Source organism: Orycteropus afer, unplaced genomic scaffold (assembly GCF_000298275.1).
Source record: "Orycteropus afer afer isolate SDZICR_OR568_19922 unplaced genomic scaffold, OryAfe1.0 scaffold00028, whole genome shotgun sequence".
Taxonomy (NCBI): Eukaryota; Metazoa; Chordata; class Mammalia; order Tubulidentata; family Orycteropodidae; genus Orycteropus; species Orycteropus afer.
The window spans coordinates 8,177,735-8,204,606 of NW_006921615.1; the positions used below are offsets into that span (position 1 = coordinate 8,177,735).

The 26,872-nt window shown below is 38.5% G+C and overlaps 1 protein-coding gene across 1 annotated transcript in view; it reads right to left on the reverse strand.

Moving 5' to 3' along the window:
- CDC123 (cell division cycle 123) overlaps window positions 1-13,680 on the reverse strand; it is a 90,135-nt gene extending 76,455 nt beyond the window's left edge. The window contains exons 1-2 of the mRNA XM_007935428.2: window positions 13,607-13,680; window positions 8,650-8,721 (exon numbers count right to left, since the gene is read on the reverse strand). Of these exons, the coding sequence (XP_007933619.1) occupies window positions 8,650-8,721; window positions 13,607-13,680 (146 nt within the window). The remainder of the gene's footprint in view (window positions 1-8,649; window positions 8,722-13,606) is intronic.
- Window positions 13,681-26,872: the final 13,192 nt, after the last annotated feature.

The window sequence follows — 26,872 nt, forward strand, 5'->3', positions numbered from 1 at the left end:
CGCTATGAGTCGGAAACGACTCAACGGCACTTAACAACAACAACAACAGATCCTGAAGGAAACTCCCTTTCAACTGACTGGCTGTTCATAGCAGATCTCATCATAGAGGGGATTACATTACATCAGATCTCATCATGGTAGATAACTACATCATAACTGCTAAACCACTCAGAATGGTCCAGGGAAGGTACCACACAAACATAACCACAATGGTCATATTAATGGGTCTTTACTGTAGGTGTATGAATATTATGGTATCAGTGACAGTGCTGCAGTTCAGGATGCAACTTGAAATATTCTTTTTGATGATGAATGTGACATTATTCCTTTTCTATTTGTCATTCCCGGCACAGTAGACAATATGACTTTCTGATTCAAAATGGCCAATATCAGTCCATTTCAGCTAATACTTAGGATATGGATCTTTAAGTGATCCATTTCATTTTTTGACAACTTCCAGTCTTCACTGAGTCACACTTCATACATTCCATGTTCCAATTATTAATGGATGGTTGCTGCTGTTTCTTCTCATCATTTGAGTCATGCCACATCAGCAAAGAAAGTCCTGAAAGTTTTACTCCATTCATGTCAATAAGGTTGATTCTACTTTGAGGAAGTAGCTCTTTCCCAAAACTCAAACCAAACTCACTGCCACTGAGTTGGATCCAACTCATAGTGACCCCTCCTCAGGTTTCCAAGGCAGGATCACTACTGAAATAGATTACCCCATCTTCCTTCCAAGGAGTGGCTGGTGGGATTGAACCGCCAGCCTTCTGGTTAGAGTCCAATGCCTTAGGCACTACGCCACCAGAGATCCTCAGCTCTTCCTCAGTATCCCAGTGTGGTAGTTAAATTGTATGTCAACTTGGCTGGGCCTAGTAGTAGCTGGGCAGCTGGTGGTAGTTATTCCTCATGAGGAGACTGGCAATCAACTCCATGGTGGGATCTACCACAAGCAGCTGAGTACCTGCCTTTGGGATGTGGTCTGCTTCCTGTATATAAGGAGAAGCCTTGGGGCTTCTAGCTTATGGCATGCTTGAACCCTGCATGTAGCAGTGTTGTTGTTCAGCAGCCTGCCATGCTCTGTCGACCTTGGGACTTATAATGGACTTGAATTAATGGCCTGCCATGTGGTTTGGTAACATCGGGACTGTGCCATTTTATTTGTTGACCTTGGGCTTGTTAGCCTCAGCAGACAGTAGCTGCCTGAGTGACGAAAAGTCTCTAGCTTCAGTGGGCCAGGAGCAAGAGGCAGAGCTGAAGCCCAAGGTCAAGGGGCTTTCACACAGCCTCTAGAGCCTGGCACTTTGAACTTGGACTTAAAGCCTCCAAACTAAGAGAATAAACTCCTGTTTGTAAGGCCATCCCATTTGTGGTACATTCCTGTCAGAACGGCACTAGGTAACCAGAACACCCAGTAATATTCTGAGTGCTTTCCAACCTGAGGGGCTCATCTCCAGCACTAAATCAGACAATGCTTCCTTGCTACCCATGAGGTTTTCACTGGCCAATTTTTTTCAGAAGTACATCACAAGTCTTTCCTAGTTGGTCTTAGTCTGGAAGTGCTGCTAAAACCTGTCTACCATGGTGACACTGCTGGCATTTAAATTACTGGTGGCACAGCCTCTAGCACCACAGCAACAGACAAGGCACCACAGAATGACACATTCATTTTTCGTACCTCAAAATCATATGGGCAATAATTTTCTGCCAAAATTCCCTACTAAGCTAAACCAAAAATATAAAGTATAAGAGTAAAATAAAGACTTTTTTCTACAGACATGCAAAAGATTTTCCTCCTGTGCACTCTAGAGTGTGTGATTCAACAAAACAAGTAAACTAAGAGAAACAAAAATGTGGTATCAAAGAAACAGAAAATCCAACACAGAAGATTAGTGAAGAAAAGTCCCAAGATGACAAGTTGTATACTACACCTGGAGAAATGCCAACTTAAAAATGGTGCAGGAAGATGAAGAGTTGCCAAAAAAAAATCTCCAGGGAAGGAAAAATATCAACAGCTATATTTGGAACTATAATCGAGTATTCAGAAAAACAGGTAATACATATATGACCTATATGTTGGAATACTGCAAAATATTAGGGATAGATACACAGAAAATAAAGCAAATACAAAAACATGATTATTAGTTCCAAGGAAAACAAAGTTATAAAAGAAAAAAAAGGTAATCATAATATATAATGTGGCTCCGTAGTGAACAGGGACATTATAACATCATAAACACTAACTATACCAAAATTATAATGAAAGTAAAAAGGGTATAAGAGAGCTAAATCTTCAAATTCCATAACAGAATCTTAAGAAATAATATCTACAATGAAGAAAATACAAAGAAATAATAGTATATTGTTAAGAAATATAGAACTATAGAGAGTGATTCAATTCACATTTGTTGAGGGGGTACTACTATATGTTAAGTGTTCCTCCAAGTAGTAGCACACACTGGAAAGCTGTATCCTCCTCCATGAATCAAGAAATTGATACAGATCGGTTTATCAATCAATCAATTTGTTATGATTTTGCTTAATGTGTCTCAATTCTCCCAATCAAAATAAACTTTGTAATTCTACAGAATTGAGTTTCCAGATTCACAAATCTTTGAACCAGTTCTTGTACTATAGTAATACTCACACAGTCAACTTGTAAATCCCTGCCCAATTAGCTAGCCTTTTTTCTCTTACATGCCACATCATATTTGTTACTGCATCATCATTACCTTTATAATGGTTTACTTAACCTTACAACACAAAAGACACCCAAACAACTTGAAAACTTAAAACAGTTGAAAACTGTATTTTATCACTCTAAAAAATCCTACCACTTATGATTTTTTGTTAGTATAACAAAACACATTTTTAAAACATTTGTAATCAGTATATTCGTATAGTTCTTCAAAAGAACTTACTGTATTACAGTATCTGTTGGAAGGTATATCTTAAAACTTGATCACTCTAGAAGATGAAGAAGTATAAATTTGCAAATTTACAAGATTGCCTTTCTACCAAGGAAATGTCTAACTACTGAAGACTGAATTAAAAAAAATAAGCTATTTATATTTAGAAGTATCTTATATTTTCTTTAGCAATCACATCTACCACAGGCCTGATAACGTTATTATTAGTGATCAAATCTATAAATATCAATCTTGGTGTCATATGCTGAAAGAGAAGCCAAAATTTGTTTAACACAGCCCCTGACCTTAAAGAGCTTATCATTCAGTAGGGGAGTGAAGGCATAAATATATGGTAAAAGATTATTAGGAGGAAGAAGGTCTTCAAGGTAGAGGAAATCACATAAATATAGACATTGACATAAAAAAATACAAATTATGTTTGGGAAACAATGATAAAAGCTCTAGTTTTAGAGAAGACAGATATAGCCTGAATGCTTCCATTTTTCCACAGTCAAGACCTTTGTACCTGTGTATTACCTGTAAAACAGGGATAACAGCAACTACTCTAAAAGTTATAAACGTTTACTATACAAACATATCTAATGTGTGTTTTACAACTGGTAAATATTACTACTCTATCTTAAGGGAGACAGAATCAGGAAAGAATGAGCCCTGTACCAAAAGATGAGGATTAGTACTTGGAATGGGGATACCATCTCAGTCAGACCAACTTGTGGGCCATGATCAAGTATCACCTCTACTACATAAACTTTCTGGATCACCCTTGCTTACAGTGATGACTTAAACTCCAAAAACATTGTTTAAAACACAACTCAGCATTAAGATGTAAATGTAGAAGTTGGTGTGTTGGTGGATGTTTTGGTGTATATATTTTTACCACAATAAAAAAAGAAGAGAAAAGTGCAAAAAAAAAAAAAAAACCTACCACTCAGATGTGTATTTATTTTCATGTTTGGCTTTGTTGCCAAGCCTGGACTTCCAAGGTAGGATATCCCACCCATCTTGTTATTCCAGTATCAAGGTTAGCACTAACCTCACAGTAAGTACCCAATAAAAGTACAGGGAAAATGAATCACTATCTATACCAGAAATGCATGTCACCTGCTTCCTTTCCTATACTCACTGCAGCAATGACAATCAAACCAAGCACTCTTTCTCACCAAACCCTGGATACAGCCTCAGAATTCTTCTCAACACATCACTCCAGGTAACCAGTATCAATAGATCTGAGGTGGTAAACAAGATAAATTTAGTTAGCATCTATGATTTACATTATTCATTTGACTTTAAGAATAGGCTATCACAGAAAAGTGTGAAGTAACTATGTTCATTCAGCAATTATTTATTGAGCCCAGATTCTGTGTTAAGTCATAACTGTAAACATCTTAGACTGCTTATATTCTGGAGTATACTATATATGAAAGTAATGGGCCATAAAACAAACAAACAAAATCCAAACTCATGCCACTGAGTCAATTCCTCACAGTGACATTGGATTTCCAAGCCTGTAAATCATCATGGAAGCAGACTGCCCAATCTTTCTTCCACAGAGAAGCTGATGGGTTTGAACCGCCAACCTTCTGGTTAGCAGCCAAATGCCTTAATGGGCCATAAGGCAAGCAGAATTATGGACTACTGGAGACCCAACAGCCATTTCTCCATTTCTTTGCTAATAAAAATACTAAGCTTGTTCAGGTATAAACACTCCTACGCTTTATGGCCCTCTCCTCAACCGCAAAGGTGACTATAAATTAGTCCAAGCCAATCATGGTTACGTCATCTCCTTTCTAGGAACCATGATCTAACTCTGACCAACGGAGAGGTCTACTAAAGGCCTTGTAGGAAATTTTCCTTTGCTCTTAAAAAGGAACTGGAGACAAGAATTCATCTATTCCAGCCTCTGGATATGACTGTATTCGGAAGGACATGATGCTTGGAACTATCACTGCTAACATTTACTCTGGAGAGGAAAACTAAGAAAGAATCCTAACATCACTAAATAGCTGTATTTTCCCTTAGCTGCTATGTCTTCAAGCTTATTGTGTGAAATCATAGATCTGCCTCATTGTTTAAGCCGTTTTAAAGATGCATATTCTATTACTTGCAACCAAAACCATCCCAGTCGACACGGGGAACAAACACAGAAGGTGCTGGATGGCAGGCTAAGGTTAAGTTAGAATGCAATCGGCAAAAAGCCCACACTTATTTCATGGTAGTAGAGACTGATGAAATTATACTTAGAGACTTGTTCTGCTTTTTTTTTAACTTCTATACAAGAAATAACTTGGAAGCTTAAAGCAACTATCCAATTCAGGAATTTCATCTTCTGAAATAGGTACTCTACTAAACTAGTTGAAAGTGCACTAACAATTTATGTCAGTGAAAGCTATCTGCCCTATAATCTTAGTCTGGGAATCTTTTCTACGGAAATAATCCTAATTGCAAATAATGTTCTATGCAAAAAAATGCTAACTGAAGCACTATTTTTCAGTAAAGTTGTAAATCACTTAAATATTAACAACTATGGACATTAATAAATCAATTATGACACATGCATACATACATGAAAATTGTATCGTCATTAAAAATTATCTTGTGTTATTTTAAAAATATAGGAGAATGCTTATGCTACACTGCTCAACAAAAAATCATATAAAACCATACATGCTCACAACTTAGGGTAAAAACATATTTAAAAAGACTAAAGAAAATATGCTAACATGAAAAAAAATTGCTTTTAGGTAGTAGAAATATGGGACTTTTACTCTGTCATTATTCCTTTCTGTAGTACATTTTAAATACACTATAATGAACAAATACTTTTGCTAAAAAGTAACTCAAAAACAAAGAGCACATTTTACAAATGACAGAATTTCTAAGTATTCATATTACTCCCCTACTCTACCTCTTTCAGAATGGATCTTACCGAACAAAAGCAAGTCATACATATTCCCATAGTTTATACTAGGGATAAATTGATATATTTCAAATATCTAGTAATAACACAGCAGAGTTCACTAGTAGCGCACCCATAGTAAAAAGTATATTCACTAAGTCTAGTTCTTTACTATATTTATTTGTAATTTTAACAGTACATCCCTTAATCCAAGGGTACATTTCATACATAGGGCTGAAATCTTCAAATATTAATAGATATAGTTATGGAATTCTATAAATACTATTTTAAATACACACATATACTCACTCAAATAACTGAATTCAGAGAAACAAAATTTTAGGATGGCAAGGTATGTACTGAGATGAATCTTCTCTTCACTTATCGAGTATCTTGTTATCCAATATTTTGCATTTACAACAATAGTAAAAAATCTATCCAACTATTTTACTCATTAACGATCCACCTTTGGAAGTAATAAATGCTGAGGTGTGAGGCAAGAGTAATGCTGGCTGTGAAGGTTTGAGGTTATATGTCGACCTGGCTGAGCCATGATTCTCAGTGGTTTGGTAGTTATGTAAAGATGCAACATGGAAACTATGTAATGGTGTAATTTGGCAGCTATGTAATGATGTAGTCATCCTCCATTTTTGCATTACACTGATTTTCCCATAAACATCTGGTCTTTGGAACCTAACCATATCAAGAGATGAGGAAAGGGTGTACATATACCTACACATACAAACACAAAAACTGAGCTTTAAAAACACACATTTGAAGAATACTAAACAAAATGAAACTACTAATATGTATAACACAAACGAAATCATGATAAACATCTTGCATTAAAGAAGCTAGACACAAGAATAAACACTATATGAATCCATTTATATGAAGTTCTAAAACTGACTGGGCAACTACTTCTATAAAGATTTACCACCTTGGAAACCCAATGGGGGTCACTGTGAGTTGGAATTGAGTCAATGGTGGTAGGTTTGGTTTGGTTTCTGGTTTTAAAACTGAAAAAACTAAGCTATGGTGATAAAAATCAGAATAATTGTTGCCTGAGGGGGAAAGAGGACTGCCTGGAAAAGGGTACAAAGAACCTTTCTGGGGTGGTGAAAATATACATGTATATATTTATAAAAACTTAGTGAACTATTCATTTAAGATCTGTAAGTGTACCTCATTTAAATCATACATATAATTTTTAAGTTTTTACCTATAAAAGTGATTCAGCCTAAAATGGGTATCCTTTTCAAATCAACATTCTTCTCAATCTCAGTCAGTGGCATCTTTATTCACTCAACTGCTCAATCAGAAATCTGAGAATAATTTTTTATACTTCCCTTTCCATCATCAAGAAATATCTCAAACCCATTCACTTTTCCCCACACCATCTTAGTTCAACCTACTAGAAGGTCTCATCTGCTCCAGTGTAAGAAAGAGCCTCTTAACTGGTCTTCAATTTCTAAAACTGAAATCAAATCAAGTTACTCTCTTGCTCAGATCCCATCTTATTGTCAATACCTTCTTATTGTCCTGATCCTAAGCTCTTTAACATGACATACACACACACACACACACACACATTTAACCTTAGAGTGAACCACCTCCCCCATCTGACCAACTATGAATCTTGTACCATTTTCCCCTTATGTCTCCATGATCCTGCCACAATGACCCTTCCTTTGTTTTTTGAGCATGTCACAATCTTCCATGCCTCTGAACCTTTGCTAATGCTGCTCAGCCTGGAAGATTCTTACTTTCACCTTTCAACTGGTTACCTTCCACTCAACCTTCTTATCTCAGAAGCTCAAAAGTTACTTCCAAAGGGAATTTCCTGACTCTGCCTGCAATCTCCTGCTCCTCAGCCATCCAATGTCAGTGACACCAATCCCTTTCTTTTCCTTCATAGCATTTTTCACTTACATACTTACTTTTATGTTTTTTTAATGTTCATTCCTACCAATACATTATAATAATGATGGTGATGATAGTAGTTAGTATTGCTTAAGAATATACAATATACCAAGCAGTGGCCTAGTATACTATCTCTTATATTTTATTTCTTCTTATCCTAACATCAACCCTATGAGGTAAATGTTATGCAGAAAAATACAGCAAAGGAAAGAAATAAAGAATGATGCACCAGCATAACGATGCTATTTCAGAAAAGATGGTGAAAGAAGAACACTCAGATAATCTGGCTTCTGGGCAGACACATGAATAAAAAAGTAGGAATTTATTAAATTCAGTGATTCTTAAGCCTTTTCAAATTTGCACTAAAAAGACTGAGAATGATAACTTCTTCCCTTTACTCTACAAATAGGGGAGCTAACTGAACAAAGAAAGTGGGGCAGGGACTAGGGTGGGTAAACTGTAGAGAACAAAATGTTATGGAAGTAAATGATAAATCCTAGCAAAGCTTTCTGTTTACAATGAAGAATGAGTATTTTATCATAAAAACTAAAGGATCTCATAGGACTATCACACAGCTCCCCCACCCTGCCATCTTCAGGAGTAAAAGTTCCCATCATACTCATTTTCTAAAGGCAGAGATGAAAGGAACTGCTCAATTTCATATCTAGTAATTATTAGAGTGGGAAGTACCAAATCTTGAAAATATTATTAAGCACTGACTAGGAATAAGGGAGAAAGATCAGCACATAATTTTAGCTAGCAAAAATGAGAAGAACTAAAGGGAAAGAAGGTGCCTATGCTAAGAATTTACTCATTTTAGAAGGTAAAAGTTAAGATGCAGTCATTACATTTCTTTACAATAATGGTGAAAGAGTATTTTTTTCTGATATACTTTACCTTCCTGAAACCACCAGAGTTCCATCATCAAGCAAGTAATCCTTCACATTCTGAGGAAGTGGAAGAATGACACTAAAAAAAATAAAAATACACATACCAAAAAAAGGTATCATTTTAAAAGACAAACCATAAGCAGAGAGAAAAAAATTCTAAATTAATTTTTGAAATATGTTTCCTTTACTGTAATATGAAGTAAAAAATGTTAATGAAAAATGTTATTTGGTAGCAGCAGACTAGGAATTTGAGTAATATGTATAAATACTTCAATAAACAAAATTAGGTCCATATAATTACTACAGTTATCATTGTGATGAAAAAACAAAACCAAGCAACTACAAGGAACTATACAGAAATCACAGTATGAAAGCAAAAAGCTCAAAAGAATTCTGGGTGAGCATAATGATTATATATATGCCTTTAGGAAAAAGAGACCAGCAGATATTAACAGAAGCACAAGAAATGCAACGAAACAAACCAAAAGAGTACAGCATCTGACCACTTTCTAAGATTAATGGCAGAAGGAGACTTGATCTGGAAACCATTCTGTGGTTGGCAGTAGCATATAAAGCTAAGAATTCATGATGTTTTCATGGCAATCAATTCAACCAATCACCAGAGACATAAAGCCACTTAATGGGGCATGCTTTACTTTAAATTTGTTTTAGATAATCATTAAGAAAGCAAAGTCATACTTGAATATACTTAGAAACGAACAAGACAATTTACTTATCCTGTTGTAATAAATCATCAGAAATTCCTGCCACTGATACTGAAGAGATACTATTATTTGTATCTTGAAGCACATATTTTTTAAAAAGTGAAAAAGATTATGGCTTGCTTTTAGAGTTATTCAAACATCACTGACTTACAATGTGCCTCATTTTTTTCATGTATTACAGTTTTTGTGCTTTAAATATTCATATTCTGTTTATTAATGTTCAATTTCAAATTAAAATTCAAAAGCTTAGTCCTTTTAAGGCTTTTAAGTTCAATTAAAAAAACCATATTATTCTATTTATAAATCTCCTAAATTTTAATAACCACTTTTAAGTGAGCCTTTGCACTTAAAATCCCTTAATAACTTTAAACTATAAAAATAACCTGTTTGATTTTCTTTTTAAATACTTCCATGAGTAAATATAAGCCTTCTCAAGTATTTAACTTATAAAGTGAACAAATTAAACCATAAATAGAGTGAATCTAAAGTCCTCGGAAGGTTGGGCAATCCTACTTCCGTAGTGATACTACCTCGGAAACCCAAGGAGGAGTCGCTGAGTCGGGGCCCACTCGACGGCACATAACAACAACAACAAAGTTGTCTTAAACATTCCAATACTATTTAAGATGATGAAATGTTTTCTTAAACATTTCAACTTGTTATAATTCTAAACCAATTACTCAATTAAATTGGAACCATAAGGTTAATCTGTTATATATACTCTATTCTCTGAATTCTTGAAGATGTCAAATAAGTTTAACACAAAATATAATAAAATTCAAAGCTTGAGTTATTTCATTACCTCTATGTTTCAGTTCTTCCTGGGGTTAAAGATATTTACCCACTAAGATAATATCCTTCCCAAAAGAACTACAGATTACCTTTCCAAGAGAATTTGAAATTTACCTTCTTGGAATGGGGATGTGAGTTCCTAAACATCTGGGGTATTTTTCCTTATCGTAATGAAAGCACACAGTCTTCTTTTAGGCGAACAATGTCTCTAAGTCCCAAAAACGGGTGGTTTCTGAGTCCACATTCCTTGTTTCTGAGTTACACTAATTCTCAACTCTGATTTGAATCTGCACTCCCCCTCCAGGCTGCATCATCCCTTGATTGGACACAAAATACCTACTTACTGTTTGATTTTATCCTGAATTCTTTGCATATTCTTCCTATTTGGCAGGTTTACAACTCTTAAGTGACATCGAGTAAGATTCTGTGGAGTTCTCAAGAGCCACCCAATTTTACAGTTAGAATTCTAAGGATATCCTAATGACACTACCTTGCATGTGTTATGAAATCTACTTCCATAGTGATACTGCCTTGTAAACCCAAGAAGGGGTCGCTATTAGTAGGATCCAACTCCACCGCAGTGTGTATGTTATGAAAGGTAACAAAGATACGAAGGTGATTCCATTAAGAACTGAAAGCCAAGAGGGGGAAAAGACAGACCTCACCCCCCAGCAAAAATATCACAGTACAATATAAGTGCTTTAATACAGGTGAACCAAGTGCTACCCAAATGTAAAAGAAAAAGGAACTATGCCTGAGAGACTGAAGCCATAGGTAAGGCACTGCCAGACAACCTTTACACAAAGCTAATGAGGCTGTCAAAAATGAGCTTAAATAGGTTCACTGAAATCCACTATGCAAGCAAGAGTCCAATGAGGCCTGACTGATAGATGTATAAAAAAAAAAAAAAAAAAAATGAAAAGGATCTATTGCCTCAAATGGATATAACACTATACATAGACAAATTGCTCCAATGGAATTTTAGAGCTAGTAGTCATGCACAGTGGTTAAAGCATTCAGCTGCTAACCAAGAGGTGGGTGGTTGAACCCACCAGCTGCCTCACAGGAGAAAATGAGGCAGTCTGCTTCTGTAATGATCTACAGCCTTGGAAACCTAATGGGGCATTTCTACTCTCTCCTACAGGGTTACTATGAGTCGGAATCAACTCTGTGGCAGTAGATTTGGTTTTTTTGTTTAGGTATCTTTGAAATATTTCTTAACATAATCTTCATATTTTAGGTAAGGAACAGATTTAGAAAGGTTAAGCAACATGGTCAAAGTCACCTAGGTAATTATTAAGCCTGAGTCAAAGTTCTAGAATCTGTCGAAAAATGAACTTACAGTCTTACCTGAGTATTAGTTAGTCACCTACAAATCTTATAGCTAGATACTAGATAATAATGCTGAGGCAAAAACTAAAATATAGTCTTTCAGCATTAAAGCTGACACTGGCCAAAATACAACCCCAGTGGATTGGCTTAGGTTATAAAGGGCTATGCATCTGTATGTTAGGTTCCAGTTATACCATCACAGAACTAAATAGACTAACGAAAGAAGACAGAGTAAAGAAATTTCAGGCTACACAATTTAGCTGTAGACTAATTAGTAGTACCAAAAAATGCAACACCTGTTTATTTATTTTTTACTCCCACTTTTTTATGAACAGTACACATTTCCAGTGAACTAAAAATTACTGTGCTTCCATGGGGCTTTGATTAAATAAAAAATAGAATTAACAAGCAACATTTTTGTGTGTCACTATATGCCACAAATAGTTGCCATCATTTTAAATGCTTTATCTCAGTTAATTCCCATGACAATTCTAATATTTTTCTCAGTTTTCCAGATGAGACTCAGCAGAAAAAGCAATGTGCTCAAGATGCTGGTAGGACCAGAATTCAAAGTCAGGCAGATATCTAACTCCTGAATCCATTAACTTTGCTTTAGTCCTGAAAGCAAAGACAAACTGTGTTACAGGCTATAAAAGGTACAAATCAAATGCCAGTTTTAAGCATACTCAGAGTTAAAATGTCTGACAGGTTCACCAATAAGCCTTCTGTCACATCCACACTAAAGAAATAATTCCAGCATCACCTCAAATCTAAAGCCTACTTTTAATTATGTAAAGTAATGAGTGATTGGAATATGCTGGAAGGTAATATACACTGCCACTATTGTTGCTGCTGGGGCTCTTCCTTTTGTTTTTGGTGTGACTTCAACCATCATTAGGAGCTCTGGTGGTGGTTAAAGCATTGGCTGCTAAATGGAAAGGTTGACGGTTCAACCCACCAGCTGCTCCACAGAAGAAAGATGCGGCGGTCTGCTACCATAATTCACAGCCTTGGAAACCCAAAAGGGGTCGCTATGAGTCAGAATCAACTTGATGGTAGTGAGTTTGGTTTGGTTCTACCATGGTTGAAAGCAAAGGTTATCTTCCATTGAGTTGCCCAACCTTCTCTTACACCATGGGTAACTAAAAATGGATTCTATCTATGAATAACATGATGGGACAGAACTGTTTTTGTAAACCTCCAGGTGCTCTTCAAATTCCTAAGGATTTCAAAACAGTCTTCTCTGTACTTACTCTGTGCACCCAGAGGGAAAAGAAGAGATCTAAAGGGGGAGAGGATAAACTACAGAAGATTCTATCCATAGAAACCCAGTTCTTTGATCTGTCCCTCTTAGTGAGTGAAAGCCTAGTCTTGAATCATGTAACAGATGCTATGACTGCTTTTGAAACGTTGGAGGTTTTCTTCTAGCTGCCTTGCCTACATTATTTTGAATGACTGGGCGAAACAGTTAATCCTCTGTTTGTCCTGCAAACCCCAGGATGGCTACCTTTTTCTAGACCAGAGAACTAGGAAACTAGTATTGTTCCACTCCTTTTGTATATTGGTCTCTCACTGCACATTACCATCCCTAGCAATATGTAAGTATACTAATGCTTTCCACATACATCATCACATTGGAGCTTGTCAACACACTAAGAGGAGGAAGATTCAGTATCATTGTTCTCGTTTTACTGGGGCTAAAAGCAGTTAAGCGACTTGGCGAGTCAGCAGCAAAGCCCAGATTACCTAATTATCTCTTAATTATCTTGCCTCTCTGGCTTATGTTCTCATGTTAAAAGGAGTAATGGTGAAAGTTACAACTCTCAAACCTGAACTAGGTTAATCCACTACTCACTCCGTCCCCGACCCTAACTCAATTCTGACCTACCTTCCTTACACCTCTAACACACTCTGTTACACACAACGGGGCGCATGGCAAATACTAATCTCTTCCATTGATCTCTCCACTTCTAACACCATTAGAAGCCGAAATCTCGGCACTGTCGCTCCTATCCAGTCAATATACGATCTGCATTTTTTAATGAAGAAGGGATTCGCTCCAAATGTCGCACTTCCCGTTTGCCTATCACCCCGGGGTAACCCTTCCCATTTTACCTCTTGATGGTGAGGCTTTGAAATAGCGGATACCACGCGGAAAACTGACAGTGAAGCACATGCTCCTTCTTCATCTTCCAGCTGCCACCGCCGCTGCCTCTCTTCTTCCAGAACTGCCCGGAACACTGGTCTCTGGTACCGGAAGTGCCTGCTGACCTACTTTGGTTAAGGACTCTTCCGGTCTGCAAATCAAAGAGGAGAAAGGAGACAAGGGAGTATAGGAGGTACTTTTAACACACATGTTGTTGTTGTTATTGTTGTTATGTGCCCTCGAGTCAGCCCTGACTCACAGCGACCCCTCCTTGGGTTTCCGAGGCAGTATCACTACGGAAGTAGGATTGCCCAACCTTCCTTCCGAGGAGTGGCTGGTGGGTTTGAACCGCCAGCCTTCTGGTTAGCAGTCAAGTGCCTTAGCCACTACACATACACACCCCAAAAAACTGTCTTGGTCCGTGAAGGATTCCGGAAGTGCTGAGTAAAGGCTTTAAGAAGTTTACGGCTCCACTTTCTCCGCCTAGAAGCACACTGACCCGGAAGGTAATCTTCTTCAGCGGGGTTCTACGGGTGCCGGTAGGAGACGAAAGCACTGCCTCTTAGCCACCGCGAGACGCGGCTGTCTCAAGCAGTAGCACCAGCATCTCCTGAGACTGCTGCCTCGGGCTCTCTTTTTCTTCTACTCTTTTTCCAAAGGAATACCCTTCCCTTCACTCGACACCTCGAGTAAGTAACTGCGCGCAGGCTAATCACCATACCAAGTTCTTTGGGGAAGAGGGTGAGAGGAGAGAGAGGGAGCACATCTGGAGCATGCGAACAGTGCAGGCAGCCGGGCGCGTGTCTCCCTTTCTGCGGACTGGGCTCACATCCAGGAAAGCCGGGAAGAAACCAATGCGGAGGCGCGAAAAGGAGAGCAAGTTCAGAGGAAAACTAGGAATTGAGAAGAGGCCAGGGCTACTTGGAGTAACAAAGCCAGAATCACAGTTAAATGCTAATATGTGTGTAGTCGTTCCGGCAACTGCAAATGGGGGATTGGCCCTCTTCGATCGTTGAGGAGAGACAGAGGGGGGAATCCCGTCTGTATAATCGTGGGGAGTTCAACTTTGGAGGTAAAAGGCAAGAGTTGTCTCCTTTAAGTGTAAACTTTATTTATTCCTGCCCCGCAAAAATATAAACCTAGAAAAACACTGCTAGATTTTATCAGTATCCTTGCAATGATGGAAACACAGAACTGGAAGAATCCTAGTCGAACTTGAAATACGGTGTTTACCTCCTTATCTTCCCTACCATTACCCTATCACCCATTTTTCCTCTTCTCTGTTGTTGTATGCCACTGAGTTGATTCGAACTCATAGTGAGCCTATGGGACAAACTAGAACTAGCCCAAAAGATTTTTTTTTTTTTTTTTTAAGGCTGTAATCTTAACTGGAGGGGATCACCAGGCGTTTTCTTCCGGGGAGCTACTTTCTATCTCTGAATCCATAACACTTGACTAATTTTTCTAGATTAATATTTCTTACCACCTGCTGGTTTTCTTTACTTTGTCTGTTTTGTCAGTATCTGAAATATTGGGTGTCCAAATTGGAACACTGCACTGCCTCTTTCTCCTGATGTTCGTAATCTCCTTTGAGCATCTCCTTCTCCTTGAACTTTGCTTTTATTTAACCTTTAGCTCCTTTAGAAGGCTGGCGGTTCAAACCCACCAGCCACTCCTTGGAAGGAAGACTGGGCAATCTACTTCCGTAGAGTTACTGCCTCAGAAACCCAAAGAGAGGTCGCTATGAATTAGGACCAACTCTACGGCAGTGAGCTGGTTTAGGACCAATAATAAATTCTCATCCGCAAGGAATTAAATCTGTTTCCTTGCCACTGCTACCACCCTAGTCCAAACCTATATTAACTCTTACCTGTACTATTAGACAAGGTTCTTTACTGATCTGGTTACTATAATGCTGTAGTTAATCTTCCCAAGGGTAATCATTGTCCACTCTTGCTCAACCAGAAATGTAATAAAATGATTATAAATCACCTAACAAGTCCCATAATCTCAGTAAATGTAGGTTCCCTCCTTGGCCATGCTCCCAGACCTGACAGAAAAGAAAGAAAAAAAGAGTAATAGTATGGTTTTCCATCATTACCAAATTAAGTACCAGAAGTCTCTGTTATCTGAGGATAATTGGTGTCAACAAATAAAAGGTCACTTAAAGTGAATTACTTCATATGGGTACCAAAATTTTACTGTAAATGGTACAAAAGAAGGGTTGATGATAATATTATTCTTAAAAAATAAATAAGTAAATGGTTTTTAGTGATTGTAACCCAAATTATTACATAAAACTATACCAAGGCTTTGATTCTTTGTTCCTTCTAAATCAAGTGGCTTTTTGCCACTTAATCCTGATCAATATTTTCTTTTAAAGTGCTTTTTGATTTTTCTATTCAATTATTAAACTGTTCCAGTTGTCTGATCCTCTTTTTGTCAATCAAAAGCTTTGCTTATGATTTTAGCTCCCACATCTTTTATTTGGTTGAATACTCCTGGTGTTTCCAGTACTCAGCTTTTATCAAGGAGTGACTAGCCAACAAAAAATTTATTGTTATGATTTTTTTCAATTGCTCTGAAACCTCAGTAAATCACAAGGATTCTCATATGGTATTAATTGAATGAGGAGGAGCTTGAGGGCAGACTCAGTCTGGCTTTTGAGGGTCTCAGTTTAACTTCTTGAATCTTAATTCCCACCTCCCTCTGATCCAGCTGTTTGTTACTAAAACTGAAATACCCAAGTTTGTGAGTGATTGTTGTTGTTGTCGTTATGTGCCATCGAGTGGGACCCGACTCCTAGTGACCCCCTCCTTGGGTTTCCGAGGTGGTGTCACTACGGAAATAGATTGCCCAGCCTTCCTTCCAAGGAGTGGCTGCTGGGTTTGAACCGCCAGCCTTCTGGTTAGCAGTCAAGTGCCTTAGACAATACGCTACCAGAGCTCCCTGTGAATGATTAGTCACTTATTATTTCCTCTCAGTGGAGGATTGCTACCTAACTCCAAGTTAGCTTACATAGCAACTGGAGGTTTGTGGTGTGCCCCCTGAGTTATTGTGTGCTTTGTTTGCCTGAAATTTTGAGATCCAGCCAGCTCTGTGAGTGCCCTTGGAAATTTGTTGCAAATGTTAACATCATCACATATAAATCAAAAAAAACCAAACTCACTGCCATTGAGTCAATTCCAACTCATAGCAAATCCCATTGGGTTGCCAAGGCTGTAAATCTTTGTGGAAGCAGACTGCCTCATCTTTCTTCTGTGGAGTGACTGGTGGATTTGAACCAACTTTCTGGTTGGCAGCCAAATGCCTTAACCACTATACCACCAGAGCACCTTTCATCCTTTATATGCATGTGCTTTTTGTTTGGTTGGGACTGGAGTGGGGGATATTGAGACCCACAGGGCTTACCAAACACTCCTCTAATTTCTAGACCTTGCCCTGGTTAGTATCTCTGCCTTTGTTCATGTGACTCCTTCTACTAGAATGCCTTCCCCACTTTCTAGATGTCTACAACGTATCTTAATGTCAAACTATCTTTTTGTAGTAGCCTTTAAAAAGGTGTTCTGGGTTTTTTTTTAAATCATCATCTTCCCCTCCTCCGTAGTGAATATGGTTTGTCCATCATATAAAACGCCCTCTGGTGTTATGTTATCTCTATAGCAGGCTTTTGCCCTGATGGCTATTTGTGTGCTAAACTGTAAAGTCTGCAAGGGTAGGAATGTTGTTGTGTGTTGTCAAGTGGATTCCTAATCATAGGGACCCTATAGAACTGCCCCATAGGGTTTCCTGGGCTGTAATCCTAATAGGTGGTAGATTTGCCAGGTCTTTCCTCCTGTGAAGCTGCTAGTGGGTTCAAACCTCTGACCTTTCAGTTAGCAGCCAAGTAACGGCAGGAATAGTAGTTTATATGTAATACAACATTTAAATATAACAAAGCTAGTTAGAGACTCCTGTGTGCCACTAAACAAGAATTCTAAGAATCTTGTGACTTTTTCCCTAATCTGTATAATATATAAGGAGCTCTGGTGGCACTGTGGTTAAGGCATTGGGGTGCTAACTAAAAGGTTGGCAGTTCAAACCCACCAGCTGCTTCATGGAAGAAAAATGGGGCAGTCTGCTTCCAAAAAGATTCACAGCCTGGGAAACCCTATGGGGGTTGCTATGAGTCAGAATCGACTAGATGGCAGTGAGTTTGCTTTGTGTGTGTGTGTTGGCGGGGGAGTGGGGGGGGTATCATGTTAACCCTGGAACATCATTCATCTGATACAACAGACCTTCAGTGTTCAAACTGAACTGAATTAACACAGATTGATGAGTTTGGGGCTTAGTTGAAGAATAAGGATAATCATGAATAAAACTGTAGAACACACAACATTATATCCATGTGTATTTTTAAAGTAAGCATAACACATATTAGCAGTGACATATAAATGATTAAATTCTGGCTAATAAAGTGAATAAAATGCTAATAAAGTGAATAAACTTTAGTTGTAAATCTTGAAATAGCATTTTGAGCCAATTTAAGAAAGTCCTGTCACAGTAATAAAGCATGAAGCACGAAATTTAAACCTCATTTGTTTCTCTCTATGGCCCATTACTTGCAATGACTAGACCCAGAATTTAGCTTCTGCTTCTGAAATGCTGCTGAAAATAATATTCTTTTTGTGTTTCAATACTGAGTTTAAGGTGCTTTTATAATTCTTTTGAAATATTTTAGGAATCACATAATAAAGAATACTTTTGAAATCATCTTTTAATGACTTTATTTTTTATTATTTGCACTGGCTATAGATTGCTGTGGCCTTTTTTTCCCCCCTTAATTTAGCATCGGGACTGATTGCACTCCAAGTAATTGCTTGCTGAAAAGGGGTTCAGCCTGTTTGCCACCTTTATTTTTTTTAGTAATTTATGTTTAAAGACCATTTTAGGAGCCCTGGTGGCGCAATGGTTAAGCACTCATCTGGTAATGGAAAGGTTAAAGTGTGTGGCTCAAACCTGCCAACATCTCTGCGAGAGAAAAGACCTGGTGATCTGCTCCCATTAAAGATTACAGCCTAAGTAACCCTATGGGGCAGTTCTACTCTGTCCTACAGGATTGCTACGAATTGGAATCAACGTGAAAGCACACAGTGCATTTTAGCTCTCTAATGTTCTAGCTTAAATATTTTTAAATAGAATCTATTTGAGACAACTGTTCTATAGCTGAGCATTTACCATCTGAGGATAGATCTTAATATTGCCAAGACTGTTTTGTAACTGAGTTTAATTGAAAAGTAGTAGATGAGAAACTGTCCTTCAGAATAGTACTTTTTCCACCTTTTCGCAAGTCAAGAGTCCCTTAGGGAAACTATAAAGATATTTGGGTGAGGGAGCCTAGTAGATAATTTAAGTATATGAAATTTTAGGGAAATCTATAGGAACTAGTAAGGAGTTCTGATGGCATAGTGGATAAGGTATTTGACTGCTAACCAGAAAGTCAAACCTACCAGCCACTCCATGGAAGGAAGATGGGGCAATCTCCTTCTATAAAGATTTACAGCCTCAGAAACCCAACGGGGTCGCTATGAGTCAGAATCGACTCAATGGCAAGGAGTTTGGTTTGGTTTTATTTATAGGAACTAGTGGGTTGCTTCTTTACATCTAAAGATACCCACATGTGGCGGGGAGGACACTTTGTTTCCCTGTGTTGTGTTACCATTTTGTCTAGACTTTCTGGGCAGATTAAGAATGCTTTTCATTGAGGAAATAAGAAATGTATCTAGTTCTTCTTTCAGTATCTCCTAGTAGTACTTATTCTTTTGAGGACTGTAGTTCCCTGCCTTTAAGAAGTTACATGAGACCAGACTGTCACTGTAAAAAAGGAGATAGACACTTAATCCAAAGCATTCTGTACCTTTGTAGACATTATTTTGTGTAGTAAATGAAGCTGCCTGGTTGTTATTTTTTCTTCAGTGTTAGAATTAAAAGCAGTAATTACCCTTCAATATTATGTATGTTATTAATAGAGAGGAACAAGATATAAACCTAAATAGATAAAATTCATTTATCTTTTATCTGTGTATAGAGTGTGAAGGTACAGACAGGTATCAGACTTTGTTCTTTTACTTTACCTTTGGTTAATTTTCATCTGAGTCAGTATACTGCTTTGATTGCTCATAATAATGTAAACTATTTGTCTCAACCAATGCCAGTTAAGTTTATCTAATAAATTATCATCTGGGTTATTTTCAAAGGTACTGTACTCTTAGGTTATAATGTGGTAAATGGCTACCTGAAATCATTTTCCTCTAAACAGCCACGTGGCATACTTCCTTATTTCTTTCAAGACTCTGTTCACACACATGTCATCAGATTAAGGAGGCCTTCCCTGCTCACCCTATATGGATTAGCACCTTCCCATCATACTTCTTACTCTTCTTAATCTTTCCCCATAGAATTTAGAGTTACCTGACGTAAATTTTACATATTGTTCCTGTCATTTTCTCCCTTCCTTCTAGAAAGTAATCTCCATGACAGTAGGGCCTTTGCCTGCTTTGTCTGCTGCTATGTTCCTAGCACCTATGATAGGTCTGCCACAGGTGCTTTAGGTGTATTGCCTGAGATATTCAGTCAGATAGTTGATATTTTTAAGGTACTTCACAAATATTAATGCAGTTTGCACTTACTATTTCAGGGTTTAAATGAGTGTGAAAATTTGTAAAGATTTCTTAATTTCATCCTCTTAAATGATTAATTTTATTATGTCTTTAGCATGGAGTCATTTTTTCTTGCTTAAGGTCTCAAATTTTACTTTCTTTGCCAAAGTCTTTTATTGGAAATTTAATTCCTAGGGCTGCTTACAGAATAATCCACAAACAATTATGTCAATAACATGGTGAACCTGAACATGATGTGTTTAGTAAATAATATGGTAGAAATCCATGTTGAACACAGTGAAATGCTTGCTTGGTGTAGTATGGGGTCATTACAGAGCTGGCGTTCCTTTCTAGCCTCGAAGTCCAGAGCAGAACTCCTTGGTACTGGTTTCCTGGACTTTGTCAATCTTTGGATTCAAATTACCCAACTACCCTGAGTGCTTGCGTATCTGGGATTTTAAGACTGCCAAGATAGGTGTTGCCTGCTTTTTTACTGCTATTTTATAGATTGAGATGTAATTCACATACCATAAAATTTACCCTCTTAAATTGTTGTATTCAGTGGTTTTTACTATATTCACAGCATTGTACCACCCTCACTACTACTTAATTCCTGAACATTTTCATCAAAAAGCAACCCCAGCCACTTGCCATTCTTCCCTTCTCCTAAACCCTGCTCCCATTAATCAACTTTTTGTCTACAAATTTACCTATTCTGGATGTTTCATATAAGTGGCATCATATGGTATGTGGTCTTTTGTTTCTGGCTTCTTTCACTTAGCATAGTGTTTTCAAAGTTCATCCACATTGTAGTACATTATCAATACTTCATTCCTTTTTATGGCTGAATTGTATTCCATTAGGGCACTTCCACTATGTCATTTGGGGTCACTATGAGTTGAAGTTGACTTGACAGCACCTAACAACAGTGACTAATTATGTTGGCATCTTTCCATGTGCTCACTGGGCATTTGTACATCTTCAGATATAGTCTATGCAGATCCTTTGCCCAATTTTTAATTGGGTTATTTGTCTTTTTCTTTTATTTATCCATTCATCAGTTGATGGGCATTGGGGTTGTTTCTAGTATTTGACTGTTCTGCGGTGAACATTCATGTACAAGTTTTTGCATGAACATGTTTCCTTTCTCCTGAGCATATACCTAAGAGGGGGCCATATGGGAACTTTATGTTTAACATTTTGAGGACGTGCCCAACTGTTTGCCAAAGGAGTGATACTTTTTTACATTCCCACCACCAATTTCTCCACATTTGTTTCCAAAACAGCAATTGTTATTGATCTTTTTATTACACTGATCCTACTGGTAGCCAGCTGTGATTTTTATTTTATCATGGAACCCTGGTGGTACAACTGCTAGCCAGAAAGTTGTTGGTTTGAACCTTCCCAGCAGTCAGCGGCTCCGTGGAAGAAAAGGCCCAGCATTCTGCTTCTGTAGAGATTCCAGCTGAGAAAACAGGATGGGGCAGTTCTGCTATGTCACTGGGGTTGCTGTGAGTTGAAATCACCTAATAACAACAACAGTGACCAATTATGTTGAGCATCTTGTCATGTGTTCACTGGGCATTTGTACATCTTCAGAGATAGTCTACTCAGGTCCTTTGCTCGTTTTTTAATTGGGTTATTTGTCTTTTTATTATTGTTATGAGTTCTTCATATATTTTTTACTAGATATATAATTTGCCAATATTTTCTGCCATTCTGTGGGTTGTCTTCTCATTTTCTTGATAGTGTCCTTTAACGCACAAAAGTTTTAATCTTGATGAAGTCCAATTTATCTTTTCTTTGGTTACTTGTGCCTAAAGACTTTATAATTTTAATTCTTACATTGAGGTCTTTGAACCATTTTGTGTTAATTTTCTATATGATGTGAGAGAGATTCAGTTTCATTCTCATGCATGTATATGTCTAGTTGTCTCAACACGATTTGTTAAAAAAAAAACCCCACTATTATTTCCCCATTGAATTGTCATGACATCCATGTCAAAAATCAGTTGACCATACATATGTGGGTCTATTCTTGGACTCACAATTCTATTCCATAAATAAACAAATATAAATGGAATAGAATATTCCGTATATATGTATAAAATATATATGTGTGTGTGTATACATATATATATATGTATGTATGTACACACACACACACGTTTGTTGTTGTTGTTATGTGCCGTTGAGTCGGACCCAACTCATAGTGACCCCTCCTTGGGTTTCCAAGGTGGTATAACTATGGAAGTAGATTGCCTCACCTTCCTTCTGAGGAGTGGCTGGTGGGTTTGAACCGCCAGCCTTCTGGTTAGCAATCAAGTGCCTTAGGCACTATACCATCAGAGCTCCTTATACTAATGTGTAAAAATGGCATGGTGATTGGCCACCTGAACTCCTCTAACACACAAGGGGGAAAGAGTATCAAGTTCCACAACCCAAGACTAATTCACTCCTATGAGGCAAAGGTCTAACATGCCTCCACCCTCTAATATTTTTACCATTTCTGACACCTACTGTCCCTCCCACAGCACTCTCTACTCTGATACCAAAAAGCAAACTCACTGCCATCGAGTCGATCCTAACTCATAGCGACTCTCCTTGTGTTTCGCAGGCGGTATCACTACGGAAGTAGATTGCCCAATCTTCCTTCCGTGGAGTGGCTAGTGGGTTTGAACCACCAGCCTCTGGTTAGCAGTCAGATGACTTAGGCACTATACCACCAGAGCTCCCTCTGCTCTGATGTTGTTGTTCTTGTTGTTTTGCCGTCGAGTCGGTAATTTGTTGTAGTGGCCACAGAATGCACAGACCTTACTCACAGCTAAGGGGTTTATTAGGGAAGTAACAGGCTACAATTCAGGATCAGAAATTACTTAGCATATAGTTCTTTGATCAGGACAGCCTCTTCTGAGTCATGTTCATAGGCAGGCCTCTCCCTAACTCAGGCCATCAGGCCTCTTGTGCCCTTGAGATACCCAGCCTCTACCCTACCATGAAGCAAGTATTACAAAGCTCTTTAGCTCTGCCAAGTGCCCAGAGATGCTCCACTCCATGAAGAAGCCTCCTGACTGAAGGTGTCAGCTTTTTTGCTTCATGGGTCAGGAAGCCTCCCATGCAGTTTCCTGCCAAGGCTTCTACCTGATAGTGCTTAGCTTTCTTGCTCCGTGGGTCAGGAAGCACACCGTGCCATCTTATCTCAGTCTTCTGGTTCTGCTGCTGCTACTTCTGTGATGCTGCTTCTCTCTGTCTCTCCCTGTCTCGAATGTTAGAACTCTCTCTGTCTCCTGGGTCTAGGAGGTTCTCAAATGCAAGGATCCAAAGGACACTCCCCACTTCTAGCACTTCTTTCTTGGTGGTAGTAGTCTCCCCCACACCCCACCCCCACCACCTCTGGGATGGCACCTTTTAAGCCTAGCTGGATGGCAAAACTAACCAATTCCTTCATTAGAGTTCTATACATCTTATTTGCATGGTCCTACCACCACCACCCACTCCTCAGAAGGAAGGTTGGGCAATCCTACTTCCCTAGTGATACCACCTCGGAGACCCAAGGAGGCGTCGCTATGAGTCAGGGCTGACTTGACGGCACATAACAACAACCACCACCACCACCACCACCACCACCACCACCACCCCCTGCAAGAGTGCCATGAACTTTATTTGCATTTTAAGAAAGCTATTAAATCCTCTTGGTAGGGCACAAGCACCTCATTTGCATAGTCCCACACAATCATTGGGTGGGAGTTACAAGGACTATGTCTAAACCAAAGAAAACAAACCCGCTGCAATGGAGTTGATTCCAACCTATAGCATCCCCTCTCTAGACTTTGTCCTATAGACAAAGTAGAATTGCCCCATAGGGTTTCTAAGGCTGCCATATCAAGTAATTCACTACACTGCATAGTACCACAGCATATTGATTACTATAGCTTTGTGGTAAGTTTTGAAATTAGGAAATATGAATCTTCTAGCTTTGTGCCAGTATAGTCTTGAAATTGAATTTTACTAACTTAGTCAAATAAAGAGGAGTAGAAGAAGAACCATTTTTTAAAACAAAGAACTGTATGCAGGCCCCAAACTAACTAAATGTCTAACAACAGAATGGATCTCTTGGCTTATCCACCCTCCAAAAAACCAAACCCACTGCTGCTGAGTCGATTCTGACTCATAGCAATCCTATAGGATAGAGTAGAACTGCCCCCATAGGATTTCCAAGGCTGTAATCTTTACACAAGCAGACTGCCTAATCTTTCTCCCATGGAGTGACTAGTAGGTTCAAGCCACTGCCCTTTTGGTTAGCAGGTGAATGTCTTAACCACTGCACTACCAGAGCTCATAAATCTATACTGGAGCAGATTGCCACATCTTTCTCCTATGGAACAGCTGATGGGTTCGAACTGCCAGCCTTTTGGTTAACAGCCAAGCACCTAACCGCTGTGCCACCAATTCCCTTAAATCATTCATTTATTCAACAGTAATTTCAGGTAGTTTTTATAGCAACATAACTGTCAGCAATGTTGAAGGTTGGACAGCATAAAGAAAAAACTTGTTGTTGTTATATGCCGTCGAGTCAGACCCGACTCATAGCAACCCCTCCTTGGGTTTCCGAGGCAGTATCACTACGGAAGTAGATTGCCCCATCTTCCTTCCGAGGAGTGGCTGGTGGGTTTGAACCGCCAGCCTTCTGGTTAGCAGTCAAGTGCCTTAGTCACTATGCTACCAGAGCTCCCAAAGAAAAAACTAGAGTCCAAGAAATAGTTTTGAAAGTCATTTTATCCCTGTATGAGGTACTGAGATTTTTAGCCAGAGCAATGGTGATAGAGATAGGACACTTTCAAGAAATATTAGCAGTAACACCATGAGGAACATGCTCCTTCGAACAATCAACCATACGTGATCAAAAGGGCAGCATTTGCCTAAAAACAAAGTTCAGAGGGCAGGACAGACAAGAGAATGGAAACAAGGAATCCAGGGAAGAGGTGGAAAGAGTGCTGTTAAATTGAGGGGATTGCAACTAATGTTATGAAACAAAATGTGTATAAGTTTTTGAATGGGGAACTAATTCTCTCTGTAAACTTTTAACCAGAGCATAGTAAAATGTTCAGCAACACCCACTCCTCCCCACACACATAAAAAAATGAATGTTGGAGATAGAATTTTTAGGACTTATAACTGATAAGTTATGGTTGGAAAAGAAGAATAAATAATTAACTCAAAACTCACTGCCATCAATGATGGGTCTCTCCTCATCCAGAGCAAAGAAAAATTAAGAAAACCAAAGATTCATGGAAACAAGTAGTCCTAGTGACTGGTACACCATGCGATCTGTAGCCTATACGACTATGAGACCTGAAGAACTAGATGGTACCCAGCTACCACTGTCAGCCACTTGGAGGGGGATCTATGTAGGAGATCCTGGATAGAGTGGGAGAACAATGTAGAACAAAACTCAAAATCATTTGGAAAAGAAAAGGGCGGGGGAGAGGGACCAGGTTGGCTGGTCTGATAGAGCCTGGTGGAACCACTGAGACTATGGCCCCTAGCTGCCCTTCAGGTCTGGAATTGAATCCACACCTGTGGCTTCTAGCCAAACAAAAGACAGGCATATGAGTTGAACATTTACCTGAGGTAGATACACTCCTTGGAGAGAACAATCATGGGAGAAAGAAGGGCTTTTTATGCATAGGGAGACAGGAGTATATGAAGGGATGGACACAGGGAAAAGATAACTATCAGGAGGAAATGGGAGGGGAGCTGTTGCATTGGGGGTAAATTGGAGTCAATGTCATGAAACAAAGTGTATGTGAACTGCTGTATAGAAAATTTGCTCTGTAAACTTTCACCCAAATCACCAGAAAAAAAAAAACAAAAACAAAACTCACTGCTGTTGAGTCAGATCCAACTGCTAGCAACCCCTCCTTGGGTTTCTGAGGTGGTATCACTATGGAAATAGATCCAGGGAGTGCCTGGTGGATTTGAACTGCCAGCCTTCTGGTTAGCAATCAAATGCCTTAGGCATTACGCCACCAGAGGTCCCGAATAAATAATTGGAGATTCTTATATTTCTAGCTTGGGTATGATAGGTTGATGTGTTTAAGGGAGTAATTCAGGTTTAGACAAGGTGAGTTGAGGTATCTATCTGTAAGGCATCTGTAGGCACAGCTCTGGAGATGATAGGGCAGAAACAAGTAAAAATTCAGTAATTATTGTTATACAAATGTTTGCTGAATCTATAAGTAGATGAGGTTAACTACAGAAATAGCTTAGGTAGGGTAGTGATCAGAAGTTCTCTGGGAAAACACTGGTATTTGTAAGCTGTAGAAGGAATAGTTCTAGAGTGGTGGAGAAGAAGATTGCTGTGGGCTGAATAAAGATAAGCAATGGTGTTGTTATCCCTTCTCTTGAGAATTCTGGCAAGGTTGGAGGGGAGTGAACAGGTTATGAGAAGTTTATCGATTTTTGCATTATTGGGTGTTGTATTTTAGGATGGAGGTAACTCATATGGGGTAGTAAATGAAGATTTAATGGGTAATATAATTATCATTTTGGATCCCAGAAGAAACAAAGAGGAAAGACACTCTTTCCTCTAAGAGA